Consider the following 14,037-nt stretch of genomic DNA (forward strand, 5'->3'; position numbering starts at 1 on the left):
TGCAGAGTACAGCATAAGAAACGCTGGGCTGGAGGAAGCACAAGCTGGAATCAAGATTGCCGGGAGAAATATCAATAACCTCAGATATGCAGATGACACCACCCTTATGGCAGAAAGTGAAGAAGAACTAAAGAGCCTCTTGATGAAAGTGAAAGAGGAGAGTGAAAAAGTTGGCTTAAAGCTCAACATTCAGAAATCTAAGATCATGGCATCTGGTCCCATCACTTCATGGCAAATAGATGGGGAAACAGTGGAAACAGTGAGAGACTTTATTTTGGGGGGCTCCAAAATCACTACAGATGGTGATTGCAGCCATGAAATTAAAAGACGCTTACTCCTTGGAAGGAAAATTATGACCAATCTAGGTAGTATATTAAAAAGCAGAGACATTACTTTGCCAACAAAAGTCCATCTAGTCAAGACTATGGTTTTTCCAGTAGTCATGTATGGATGTGAGAGTTGGACTACAAAGAAAGCTGAGCGCCTAAGAATTGATGGTTTTGAACTGTGGTGTTGGAAAAGACTCTTGAGAGTCCCTTGGACTGCAAGGAGATCCAACCAGTCCATCCTAAAGGAGATCAGTCCTGGGTGTTCATTGGAACGACTGATGGTGAAGCTGAAATTCCTATACTTTGGCCACCTGATGCGAAGAGCTGACTCATTTGAATAGACCCTGATGCTTGGAAAGACTGAGGGCAGGAGAAGGGGACAACAGAGGACGAAATGGTTGGATGGCATCACCGACTCAATGGACATGAGTTTGGGTGGACTCTTGGAGTTGATGTTGGACAGGGAGGCCTGGTGTGCTGCAGCTCATGGCGTCGCAAAGAATCAGACATGACTGAGCGATTGAACTGAACTGAACTGAACTCTATGATTACCTAAGATTCAGTTAGTCTATCAGCAAATTTGCAATGGATTCCAAATATTGAAGTAGTTACTGGTAGTAGCAGTCGTACTACCACTTGTAACTGGTAGCTACCAGTCTTGAGTTGAATATGGATGAACCTGAGAGTTAAGGTTTAATTCCATGAACCTGAGAGTCAGACTTAATTCCATGAAGAATCTGAGAGTTAGAGTTAATTTCATGAAAACAAAACTAAAATTCCATTGAATTACCAAAAATCACATCTATAATAAGCTTGGATTTTTTTTTTAACATCATACCTTTGATAGACATATTCATACCTATTATTTTAAGACATAATTTTTCTTTCGGCCTCAATACATGATGTCTCAAATTTTACAGGTCACCTGCTAGATACAAATTACTAACAGGCTGCTTGCCCCCCGCCTCTGTTTCCTCTCTGACCCACGCGCCTCACCACTCACCCCTAACACCTAAGACCCAGCTCAGAGCACAGGTTACAAAGGTCATGCCCACCTTTGTCCAAACATGAGCGTTGACTTGGTCTCAGCTTCATTGAAGACTGAGGGAGAACAGCAAATGACGATGGTGGTTCTACAGTTCCCACCCAGAGAGTCCTGAAGAATCCGAGTCATCTTGCTGTCCCGGTATGGCACGTGTGTTTTCTATTTAGGAAAAGAAAAAATACTGTCTGCTACAGCCAATTCAAAGAGAAAATACAGAGGCCAGCAAGTTAGTGATGGGAACTGGGCTTAGAAACATGTGAAATAAAAATCTGTGGCCTGGTCTTTGCATCTTGCCAAAGTTTAGCATGCCCACTGTGGGACCTCGGTCATATGAAATTAGCATCATCATTCACACACTTCAATGGGCTATATTTCCCTGCAAGCAGGGTGTCCACAGCCAGAATTCCCCGTCCCTTTCCAAACAAAAACAAATGAATCACCGGGGTGTGTGGCAAAGAGAGTACACGGATCCAAGAGGCAACTTCTCATGATATCATTTAATAGAAGGGGACACGATCACTTACCGTCCCTTCTGCCAAAGCAGAGATCACGTTTCCAAGAGCAGACAAAGACTTATTGATATTTTTAGCTTCATCGAGAACAGCTCCCTCGGCACCAGTTTTGCTGACCTACCAGAGAGAAGAGAAAGCAGGGAGCTGCACAGGACAGCAAAGGCACAGAGGAGAAAACTCCAACTCAAAGGAGGGCACGCGTGCAGGAGGGCACCGAGTGAACACTCCTGGAGTGCTGGCGAGGATGTAAGTAAGAATCACGGTGATAAAACTTTTCCTGGTGCCTGAGGCAGGGGATTGGTTCTCTCCTGTTGTCATTTTCCTCTCAATTAGGCTTTAGGGGAATGGCTGGGACGCCTCGCATGTAGAACTGCAGATACTTCCCAGGGGACGTCTGTCTGGGGATGCCAGGCTCCAAAAGCGCTGTCACTACAGAAAGGCTGGGGTCTTGTGAGACTGAACCATCCCCACGCTGGGGATGTGCAAAGAGAAAACGATGTCCTGGTCACAATGAATGGACATTACAAGCTCCAACTTCAAGCAAAGGTCAAGAGGTGGTGGTGATGGTTATCCAGACTCTCTGCTCCTTCCCTACTTATTCCCATAGTAAGAAAAAAAGGAGTAATCATCCAAAGGGAAAAATACTTGACAAGGCATGACAAGTCAAAAACATGTATATTACATAGTGAATCTGTTTTTTTCTCCATAGTTAGAGGAACCATGCACCATTCCTCCTCGGCTCTGTTATTACTGGTAATTTCGTATGTATAGCATTTGCTCCGGGTACAAAGCAGTTCACTGATGCTAGGGAAAAAAAGGGAACGCAACATGATTCATAGCTCTGCTGACTGGACCAAAGACACAGGGGGAGCGGCTGCTCTCTGAAGAAAGAACAGTGGGGAAATGATTTTAAATGGTGCGAAGATGGATTTCAATTACATATAAAGGAGGAACTCCCAATGATAGAGATGAATGCATGTCCGGGGGGCAGGGGAGGGTTTTTCCAAAGAAAAATTCAAGTATTTCTCCAGAAATTGTGTGTGGGTCCCATGCTTACAGATGGAAAAATCACAGAGCTGCCGGCTCACAAATAGTAACAGTCTATTCACGGTGTTGAAGGTGCTTTCACATTTGAGCATCTCGGCTCCATGAAATATGCAAGACAAGTACAATCACCTTCCGTTTACAGACAAGATAAATTTGAGCTCCGGGCATGTCAAATTGCTTACCCAAGAGAAGAACACATTTTGGGGAGATGGGACTAAGCCCCAGAGCTCTGTTCTACTAGATCACTCTGACACATTCATGCGGATACATCTAGGGCAGGGAACACAGATATGAGCAGAGGAAACAACTTGTAGGTCCACAACTTTAAAACACTTCATAAATACCATAAGCAATAACCGCCAACGCTGTACAGCCTCCGCTCTCAGCTGCCTGTATGAAGCACTTTCCCACTGCATTTAGGCCCTGGGTAGTTATCTCTGTTCTCTAAAGGGAAATGGGGCAAGCTCGGGAGGAGGCAAGGGATCCCTAAGAGCTTTGTCTGGACCCACACGACAGGTGGGGCAGCAAAGTGGATGCCGGCTGCTAATGGCCGGTCTAGAGGTGAGCAATGCTGTTCTCTACTCCTGTGCTGGTGGGCGTCTATTTAATTACAGTTTGAAGCTGGCCCAGAACAATTTTCAAGTCCCAGTTAGGACTATCCAAATGATCTTCTGCTCCAGGCTGTACAAATGCAGACAGGAGAACAACCCAAGTAGCCATTACTTACACAGATGACAGTGGCCATAACTTGGCATTCGGCAACTCAGTGGTGGGAGCAGTAAGTGGAGATCAATGACACAGTTCGAGAGACTGACCGAGCTTCAGGGCTGGCCCTGATGGGGACATAGTCTGCATGGCATCAGCGATGAGGTAGGCCACAGGGTATTGTGTGCAGAGACTTGCTCTATGATGTCACCCAAGGCGGGCAGGGCCCCCAGCTCGGGTGTGGCCACAGGAGCCTTCAGCGGTGCTGGGGAGGTGAGATGGGAGGTCAGGGGCAGGTGCTGGGAAGCCTATTGGATCTCGAGTGTGGCCAAGTGTGCCTGGAAGAGAACTGACCAGGTCCAGACGCCGAAAGAAAATCCTGACAAAATCACAGAAGGGTCAGGGCTTGTGGTTAAACACCAGCTTCAGGCCCTGTGGCCTGAAGGGAGTGAGGCTACCCATGCAGGATGGGGGCAGTTCACACCTGCTGGAGAGAGAAGCCAGGAAGGCAGGGAGAGCCCCATGTTCCAGATATTTTATCAGCAAACAAACCTGCAGAGGCAAGCCTGCCACATTCCAACGGCAAAGCCCCTTCCCAGCCTATTTGAATCTGTTACAACACAGAGATATTTCCTGCCCTCAGAAGTTCACGTCCCTCCCGCCTTTGAATAGCTGCCTTCACCAGGCTAAGTTCACACCAAACACTCGCCTCGTTGTCATCATCAGAGTCTATTTGGCATAAATCAGGGTTTGCATTCAATGCACCTCCTGTGACGTGAATAGGGAACTTCAGAACCAGAAAACAAAGAGCAGGGAAATGAAGGTTAAATTTAATAACATCTTGGCACATCAGAAACTTTAAAAGCTCTTTAAAACCAGGGACTAGAAAGACATAAAAATTATACCACTGCACACTGAAGCAAATTGCAGGGGGAAACTGTGGATAATACAAATAAAGAACCAATTACCTTTTCACTCCCAGCCAAATCAACTAGATAAAGCTTCCCACTGAGTTTTTTTTCAGTCTCTACATTTTCTTGCTTAATATTAATCAGGAAGATACTGTGACTTCTAGAGCTGTGTTCATTCATGTCTGAAAAAGAAGAGAGTTTACTGCTCTAGAGAGAACATATAAATTTAGTAGTAAGCCTCTCAATCAAAAATACAACAAATCATGCCTAAGTAGCTCCATTCTTTTTAAGTCCATTCAATTTTAAAAAATTATCTGAGACCACTTCTGAAAAATGATGCTCATTCTAGAAATGAAAGATTTAAAATACCTTCACGTGGCAGAGAAATTAATTTAAAAATTGAGGTCAGTGGCTTAAGACAACAGATTCTCAAGCTCTGCCTGAAGTCCCCATCCTCCAACATTCCAGTCCAGTCTGACTCTCTCCTTGAAGAGCTCAAGGCTTCCTCCTCTGCCTTACTTTAAGTCCCTCAGCCTTTATCACCATGATTAGTACCTGATGTATTCCATCTTCTTCAATGTGTGCAGGCCTTGACTTACCAGTGATATCACAACCTTTCTTAAGGAAGAATTATGACTTTATTAAAGAAGGATTAAGACATACATTTCTCTTATAACCCATGCTAGGAACATAGAAAGTCTCAGAGATGAAATATGCTTCATTAGAACCAAGTAACAAAAATCAAAATCTTCTTGGATCTTGGTCTTTGTTCACCAGGCAGACAAGGACCCCAGTGACTGTCTTATTCAACCCACACTGGTAATCAGTTTTCAAAACCATCTAACCAGATTATGTGGGGGAAAAAACCCTAAGAGTTTCCAGAAAAAATGTTAGAACTAATGAATTTGGCAAAGTTGCAGGATACAAAAGCAATACATAAAAATCAGTTGCATTATATATTATGATAATGAACAATTCAAAAAGAAAATTAAAAATTCCATTTAAAATAGGAAAAAAGAATAAGATAGTTAGGAATACATTTAACCAAGAAAATGAAAGGCAAATAATGAAAACTATGAAATGTTGCCAAAAGAAATTAAAGAATACACAAGTAAATGGAAAGCTAACCTTGTTCTTGGATTAAAAGACTTAATATTGTTAAGATGTCCATACTACCAACAGATTTAATACAATCTCTATCAAAATCCCAATGATGTTGTTTATAGAAATAGAAAAGTCCATTCTAAAATTCATATGGAATGTCAAGGGACCCTGAATAGCCAAAACAATCCTTAAAAAGAACAAAGTTGAAGGTCTCACACTTAATGACTTCAAAACTTACTACAAAGCTATGGTAATCAAAACAGTGTGGTAGTGTCATAAAGGCAGACATATAGACCAATAAGACAGAATAGAAAGCCTAGAAATAAAACCTCACATAATATGGTCAAGTAATTTTTGACAAGTGTGTCAAGACCATTCAATGGGGAAAGGACAGTCTCTTCACCAAATTGAAAACTGGGTATCCACAGGAAAGAATGAAGTTGGACTCCTTCCTTAGGTCATATACAAAAGTTAACTCAAAAAGGAAAAAAATCTGAATGTAAAAGTTAAAACTATAAAACCTTAGGGGAAAGCATAGGGGAAAAGGTTCATGACACTGGATTTGGCAATGATTTGGATATGACACCAAAACACAAACCACAACAGCAACAAAAAATAATGTAACTTCATCAAATGTAAAACACTGTGTATGAAAGGACACTGTCAAAAGAGTGAAAAGGCAACCCACAGAATGACAGAAAATATCTGAAATCATATATCTGATAAGGGATTGAGACCCAGAATATACACAAAATTCCTACAAATAAACAACAACAAAAGGCAAACAACCTAATTTTTAAAAACAGAACAAAGGACTTGAATAGCATTTCTCCAAAGAAGATGCATAATGGCCAAGAAGCAAATGAAAAGATGCTCAACATCACTAATCATTAAGGAAATGCAAATCAAAAATCTCAATAGATACCATTTTACATCATTACACAACAGATGACTGTTAAAAAGAAAACAAAAATAGAGAATAAGAAGTGTCAGCAAGGATGTAGAAACTCAAACTCTTGCACACTGTTGGTGGGAATGCAAAATGGTACACCTGCAATGGAAAACAATATAGCTGTTGCTTAAAAAATTAAAAGTAGAATTACCATGTTATCCAGCAATTCTACTTTAAGATGTATATACCCAAAAAAACTAAAAGCAGGAACTTGAACAGATGTTTAAACACCCATGTTCACAGCAACACTATTCACAACAGCCAAAAGGTAGAAGCAATACAATGTCTATCTATGGATGAATGGATAAACAAAATGTGGTATATGCATACAATGGCACATTACTCCACCTGATATAAAGTAAGGGAACTCTGATACATGCTACAACATGAATGAATCTTGAGGACACTGTGCTAAGTGAAACAAGCATATCACAAAAGGACTTGTATCATTCCACTTATATGAAGTAACTAGAGTTGTCAAATTCATTGAGACAGGAAATAGGACAATGGTTAACAGGGGTTGGGAGGAGGGAGTATGGTACAGGCAATTATTATTCAGTGGGTATGGAGTTTCACTTTGGGATAATTAAAAATTCTGGAAACAGGAAATGGCGATGGTTGCAAATATTGTGAATGTACTTAATGCCACTAAACTGGACACTTAAAAGAGGTTAAAATGGTAAATTGTATGTTATGCATAATATAACAAAATTTAAAGAAAACATCTTACCAGAATAAGAAAAAATAGTATAATGTTCTGGACCAACAGTTCTGAAGCAGAAGGCCAAGATAGACTATCAGGTATGTCACAAATAATTCATAACTAACTTAAGAAACAGAGTGGAAACTTCTTTACAAGAGATGCTGTTAGTGTAAGTGTATCATTCTTTCTGTAAGTGTCTAAGCAGAAGAGAAAGAAATAGAGTTTAACCCATACTGTATACAAGTCTAGGCTCACGGATGGAACTTGCCACATATATGAATACCATCTGATAACAGGCGTTGCAGTAGAGAAACAGTTGAGAATTACAGTTCTGGATCAAAAAAATCATAGAACCAGTCAACCAAGCAGTGCTTGAATCTCTTCTACACCATGCAGAGGACTCACTACCTCTCCAGGTAGCAGGCTTTATGGGAAGCAGCTGTAAGGACAAGGGTTTTTCTTGTAGTAGGTCAAAATCCGCCTCACTGTAGTGTCAGCTGTCCTGGATGGTCTACTCATTCAGATCAAACAAAGCAAGCTGACCCTCTAAAGGTCAGCACCTTGAAGACATCAAGACTGTGTTAAGATATATCTACATGCCCTGCCCAGATAAGTTTCTCTCTTCAAAGCTAGAAATTCTTTGTTCTTTCAGGAGATCTTCACAAGAAGTCACTCTCATCTGTCCCTGACCCTCTGAATAAGACAGACAGCCCCCATCTTCCCATGGAACCTCTGCAGCTCTAACACCACATGACCTGTTTCCCTGAGGAAGGCACCACAAGGTCAACCAGCTGACCTGATGTGTCTGTTATGGACAAGGCAGCAAAGAGTTTACAATAAAGCACCTGGCCCCACTTTCTGAGTTCCTCTGCGACTTTCTTTTCCTTGTTTACAGAGGATATAAACCTAACATCGTTTCTTTTGCTGTGTATGACTAGCATATAGAATCTGTCAGTTTGGATTTTTTAAACAATAATAGAGTTAAAATAAATGAACTTAGAAGCTTACTTTCTTCCCCCTTTAGCTGGCAGGCTGGTTGCTTACTCCAGTGTTCAGGCTCAGGCTGTTACCCAGGCCCAATGTCACCCAACATTTCCAACAGGCCCTGGACAGCAGGAGGCGCTGCTTCTGTACCAGGACCTGCCCAGGCCCACTGGTACTGCACACACCCCTGTGTCTGAGTGCCAGTCACTGCTTTATAACTGCCTTCTTGGGCATTATTTCATTTGGACCTCGTTACCCACAGCTGACCTGGTTGGTAGGCAGATGTTTGTGTCCTAGGTTAGAGGGGAGGAAACACCACACCAGGCTTACTTGTTACGGCCACATGGCGGTTTGCTTTGCCTTCGTCTATCACATCCATGACTTCCTCCGGGCTTGACACAAATCGCTCGGTGCACCCCTGCAAGACGGCCAGAGCAAGTTTGTCACTGAAAAACTGAAAAGCCACAGGACTTTAAAACAGCTAAACATTTTCCCACTTCTGGAACTGTAGATGCAGAGAAAGGGTACAGAGTCAACCCAAAAACTCTTCCTCCTTGCCAAGGGCTTGAATTGTACATTCAAAAGAAGTCTGAGAAACACTGGGAAACCCAGCAGTAAACCATAAAAGAAATACCAGATTTTAAGTACATAGTCACACTTAATAGCAGGGGAGACAGAAAATAAAGAAGAAAACTAATGATGGAGAAAGAAACGGATGAAATCTTGCTTTGCCTTTCAATCTAGCCACCAACTTTAATTAGATACTGAAGCTGTAGACATAATGCTATGATAGGTTTCTTCTAAGTGCCAAGTATGAACAACCATACTCAATCCCAAAGCCTCTTTAAATGGGAATAACGTCTGTTCAGTTCTCTAGTTCTTACCTCCTGTGATCTGACATCTGGGATACACTTACATAGATACAACTGAAGAAATGAAATGCCAATTTTTTAACCAGATGAATATTAAATATAAGAAACGATTAAATATGGATATGTACTTTTTAGGTAATGTTCTGGGCCTCTTAGGTAATAATTATGACAGTGATTGGAGGGAAATCAATTGCATCATCAGTGAAGATTTCCTCATACCTTTACGTACGGGACTCTATTTTTATCTTCATGAACAGCCAAGTTTGTCTTGGATACTACAGAGACGATAATGATGACATGCAAAGAAGAAAAGAAAAGTTAAAGGCCCTGTATTGGAGGAAAAATAGAAATTGTTATAGAAGATAAGCAGATCTAATCTGCAGTAACTCAAGTTAAAGCTTTGGCTAAGAATAAGCAGACAGCCTGAAGGCAACAGAACGTCGCTATAAATTCCTGAAGCAGAAGGACTGTAAGACATTTCAGCCTCTCTGGACTTTAGTTACAGAACAAAGGACAAGAATTTGGGTTACTCACCATCAAGTAAGTCCCTGATTTTGTCCAGGTAGATCTCAAAATAGGAAACCTGATTAAAAACAAATTGATTTTGAAACAGAAATGCCACCCTGTATTTCAATAACATCATTATTAGAACTTTCAAAAGCTTTTTTGTCATGCTACGAAGAGTAAGAAGAAGGCTGCAAAATGAAGACTCGGAGTCTGGAAGGGAGAGCTCCAGCCAACCCCCCGCCTCTCACCCGCCTCCCGCTTCCTACTTGTCAGCTTGCTCTAAGAGTCCCTGCGCAGTGGCCCAGGCCCCACCCCCAGCCCCCCATCAGAGGTCCCTATGCTCCCAACCAGGTGTTATTCTCATCCTGTGCTAGTCTTATGGAAGACTCTACCTTTCACCTTAGATGAGCACCAAGCAAACTTCTAGGTGTGACAGCAGCTAGAGCAGAACATGTCCTTTGCAAGTAACTGTTAAAAAATCAGTCGGCCTCACCTTGGGCATGACACTGACAGCCTCATCAGACCAGGGAGGGGGCATGCTCCAAAGATTCAAACGAAGAAGGTGGGGAGGAGGGATTGGGCAGTTGCTTAGAAACACAGAACCGGTAACAGGAAGAGAGCTGGTGACAGTGGCCAGCTTTGGGGAGTCCAGGAAGGACTTGAACACAATGTAACTTAATAAAAGACAATTAATCTGTGAGAGGGAAAGGAAGTCTTCCAATGAATTATTCTCAAACCTCAGTCCCAGCACTGCCTGTACCAGCATCTCACTCAGCATTTGTTTAAATTGCCCTGAATCCTACAGCAATCCCCCTGAATCAGAATCTCCAAGAATAGGATTTTGGAATCCACTTCTAAACTCCCCAGGTGACCCTTACCCCAGGCTGACATCTGGGAACAACTCTAACTAGATATGTGATCTTGGAGATTTAATTCACAAGTAGTCAAGAACCTAGACTTCAATGCTCCCATCTGTCATATGAAGCCACTGATATCAAAAATTCCCTCTAGGATTCTGTACTCTACCTACACTTGCCTTCTGCCAACCAGATCAACTTTTCCTTCCCTCGAGTTCAGGGTTCCCCCCCAATTCCCCCTCCCCAGAAATCTAAACAGAGGATTGAATCAAAAAAGATGTTTTCTAAAAAGCTGAAAAAATAGTTGTAAAGTTGGGATGCAACTCTACAGGTGAAACCTCACCCCTCCACCACTATTCTTGGCTCTAGACCAGGTGAAGTGAAGACTCCCTAACCCAGCACTAGTCCCCACCCAGCTCAGTCCTGGTTCATTATCTTTCGTCTGTCTCAGCCTGGAACCTCCTGACTCCTCGTTTCTCTGAGATCGGGGTCCTGGCTTCACACCCTAGAGCCTATAGCTGAGCATCCTTTCCCTAACAACCTCTGCCTGCATGCCTGTCACATGGCCCTGATACTGGCTCTCTCTGTCGCAGACACACTTATCTTACCCACTACTCCAGAAACCTCTCCCTGAGGCCACAATTCTACGGTCTGCTTGGTCTCTAAACCTGATACATCTCTAACCCAGTCCTTGTGCAGCCCACTCAACCCCGGCTCCAACCCACTCTGTATTTCAGAATTGTCTGGTTTTCATTAAGACTTTTCTGTTATCTCTGAGATCTTAAGCATGTGTCTGTATTTCCACAGGTTACAGAGAAAATTAATGACACCTGAAGACCATTCATGGACTAGATATCAGCAAATCTGGCACTTAGAATCTTGTTCATATTTAATATAAGTATACAGAGAATTCTGATTTATTAATCTCTTGTTACCACAGCAGATAGTGGTTTCTTGGAAGGGGGGTGAATTTTGTTATTTCTGTCACCTCAAATACTTTGTAAGACCAGATGGAAGAAAAATAAATAAGCATTTAAAAGCATGTTCAGAAATAATGTTTAAAACCTCTGTGAGGCTCACTTTAAGGAGAAGATTTTCAATACTGTCTTAATCATGCCTCTTTTTCTTGATTAAGCCTGTCACTACTCAGTTCAAAATACGGAGTAATCAATAGCAAACTTGCCTACTTAACAATTATTATCTGTGAAATAAGAGAACGTAACTACAAAGGCAGGACAGGACCCTAGATTGTAAAATTCTGCCCTTGACATGAGTGTCATTCCTCCTTTCCTCCCTCCCTTCATGCTGGGGCTATTTTTATCTTAATAAGATTCTAATGTGAGACCTTATTTTGAGGGCAATAATTGGCTTAACATCTTACTCCAGGATTATCCCAGAAGAACCCTGCAGGGGTTCAAGGTATTTAAATGCAAACAGCCTTAAAGATGCATTAAGCTCCTACATCTTGATCCCATCAAAGCAACAAGCTTCTGCATCCTCAGATATAAAGAACTCTGGCAAGGAGGAGAAGCTGACTTCAGCCAACAAAGGGAGCTGTAAGGAAAAAGATCTGCCAGATGTACTTTATAAATGGGCAAAGAGTTGTTGCCTTGTTTTTATATAATCTGGGGAAAGTGCCACAGAAATCGGCTTCCCAGGTGGCTCTAGTGGTAAAGAACCTGCCTGCCAATGCAAGAGATATAAGAGACGCAGGTTTGATCCCTGGGTTGGAAAGATCCCCTGGAGGAGGGCAGGGCAACCCACTCCAGTATCCTTGCCTGGAGAATCTCATGGACAGAGGAGGCTGGTGGGCTACAGTCCATAGGGTTTCAAAGAGTCGGACACGATGGAAGCAACTTAGCATGCACACACTATAGAAATAAGTGAAGGTAGAAATTTAATATAATGGAACAGGTACTACACATGGGGTTGGTCAGATCAGGAGTCTAATTTCACCTGTGCTGAGGACTTGATGTCACTTGGGCCATTGGGCTCTTTATCTTTGAACTTCAGTTTCCTTATTTCTAAAATGATGGGCCTAGGAGATGGTTGGATGGCATCACCGACTCAATGGACATGAGTTTGAGTAAACCCCGGGAGTTGGTGATGGACAGGGAGGCCTGGCGTGCTGCAGTCCATGGGGTTGCAAAGAGTCAGACATGACTGAGCAACTGAACTGAACTGAACTGAACTGAGGCAGTTGGGTCCCAGTTTTCAAGGATCACAGCCTCTTGGTTGATCTGCTCGGCTCCAAGTCATCTTAGAAATGCCCCCTTCTCCTCCCCATCCCCTTGTCAACCCTGTCCCTGTGATAGTCACTGTGGCAGGGACCCCACCAGTGATGTGCATCCTGGACACAGCTCATCAGACCAAGGCTGGGCCAGTGGGCTCCTTCCCAGGGGAATGAGGCACTGGAAATAAGGGGATGTGGAGCAGAAGCTGTGATGTCTCCCTCTTTCCCACACACACAAAAGAGAAAGATGGTCTGGAACAAGGGAAAGAAATAAAGCAAGAGGGCAGGGACAGGGACCCTAACAGGGATGGAGTTTCTTTTGGTGGTAATGAAAACGTTCTGGAATTAACCAGTGATCCTGAAAGCATCATACAGAGCTAATTTGATGTTTTCAATAGAAGTTTGTACTTTATTGCTGGTAAATTTTTCACAAAAGATTTTTGAATAATAGGACTACCAAAAGTAGAAAGGAAAGTAGGTGTCAGAATCTGTTCTTGCTGGTAAAACCCTACAGTAAGTCTTGTAGAATGTACTTTTCAAAATTCATGTTTAATTTTGCATTTTGCCTTCTTAGTGCCTAGTTTTCTTGCCACCTTCTAGGATAAACATGTACAAAACTTTGATTTAACTAATCATCTATAGTCTCACCTTTCAGAGGTGATGCTACTAATATTCTTTATGGAAATCATATATTGCCCTTTCATTTAAAATGTGTTGTAAGACTTTCCGTGTAACTGTCTATATACTTACTTAATAAATCTGCTTAGTATTCACTGGAGTAATAAATAATGATCGTGGTTGTACAATTTGGAAAATATACTAAGAACCATTAAATTGTACACTGTAAAAAGGTTAAATTTATGGTATGTGAACCATATCACAATTTTCTTAAGGAAAAGCAGAGCCTAGATTTCTTACTTCTCCACAACTCCCCACCCCCACACCTGCTGTCAGATGCTTTATCTACAACAACTTCCTCTATTTGCTTAAACAAGTGACTTTCAGTCACTTGCAAACAAAGAAGTTCCAGTGAATATACCCCTCATACCAAATGTTAAGAATTAACAGCTATAGTTGAGAGAGTAGAAAACTCCCTTTTTCAGTTCAAATTTAAGCCAGAACATAGGTATGAAAAACAAAAACAAGAAGGAAAAGAATTCCCTTTCTCAGCACTTCTCAGAACGTGCTCCTCCAAATGCTAGTCTGTGGCCCTCCAAGGAGGGAAAAGTAGGTCCACAGTCAAAGAAGCTGGGAAATGTAATATACCACATGTCCA

General features: G+C 42.1%; 1 protein-coding gene across 4 annotated transcripts in view; it reads right to left on the bottom strand.

Moving 5' to 3' along the window:
* The window catches only part of KIF5C (kinesin family member 5C), a 154,513-nt gene that overhangs the window by 72,204 nt on the left and 68,272 nt on the right, over positions 1 to 14,037 (bottom strand). For 2 of the 4 annotated variants that reach the window (XM_081580533.1, XM_081580534.1), the window contains 6 exons: positions 9,699 to 9,747; positions 9,384 to 9,439; positions 8,623 to 8,710; positions 4,607 to 4,731; positions 1,899 to 2,003; positions 1,385 to 1,533 (listed from right to left, as the gene is read on the bottom strand). In XM_081580533.1, the coding sequence (XP_081436659.1) occupies positions 1,385 to 1,533; positions 1,899 to 2,003; positions 4,607 to 4,731; positions 8,623 to 8,710; positions 9,384 to 9,439; positions 9,699 to 9,747 (572 nt within the window). Of the gene's footprint in view, positions 1 to 1,384; positions 1,534 to 1,898; positions 2,004 to 4,606; positions 4,732 to 4,918; positions 5,126 to 5,677; positions 5,903 to 8,622; positions 8,711 to 9,383; positions 9,440 to 9,698; positions 9,748 to 14,037 lie in introns of those variants that run through there. The other 2 variants (XM_081580536.1, XM_081580535.1) reach the window with 2 other exon arrangements.

The sequence above is a fragment of the Giraffa tippelskirchi genome, chromosome 3 (assembly GCF_054371585.1).
Source record: "Giraffa tippelskirchi isolate mGirTip1 chromosome 3, T2T-mGirTip1v1.2.pri, whole genome shotgun sequence".
Classification (NCBI taxonomy): Eukaryota; Metazoa; Chordata; class Mammalia; order Artiodactyla; family Giraffidae; genus Giraffa; species Giraffa tippelskirchi.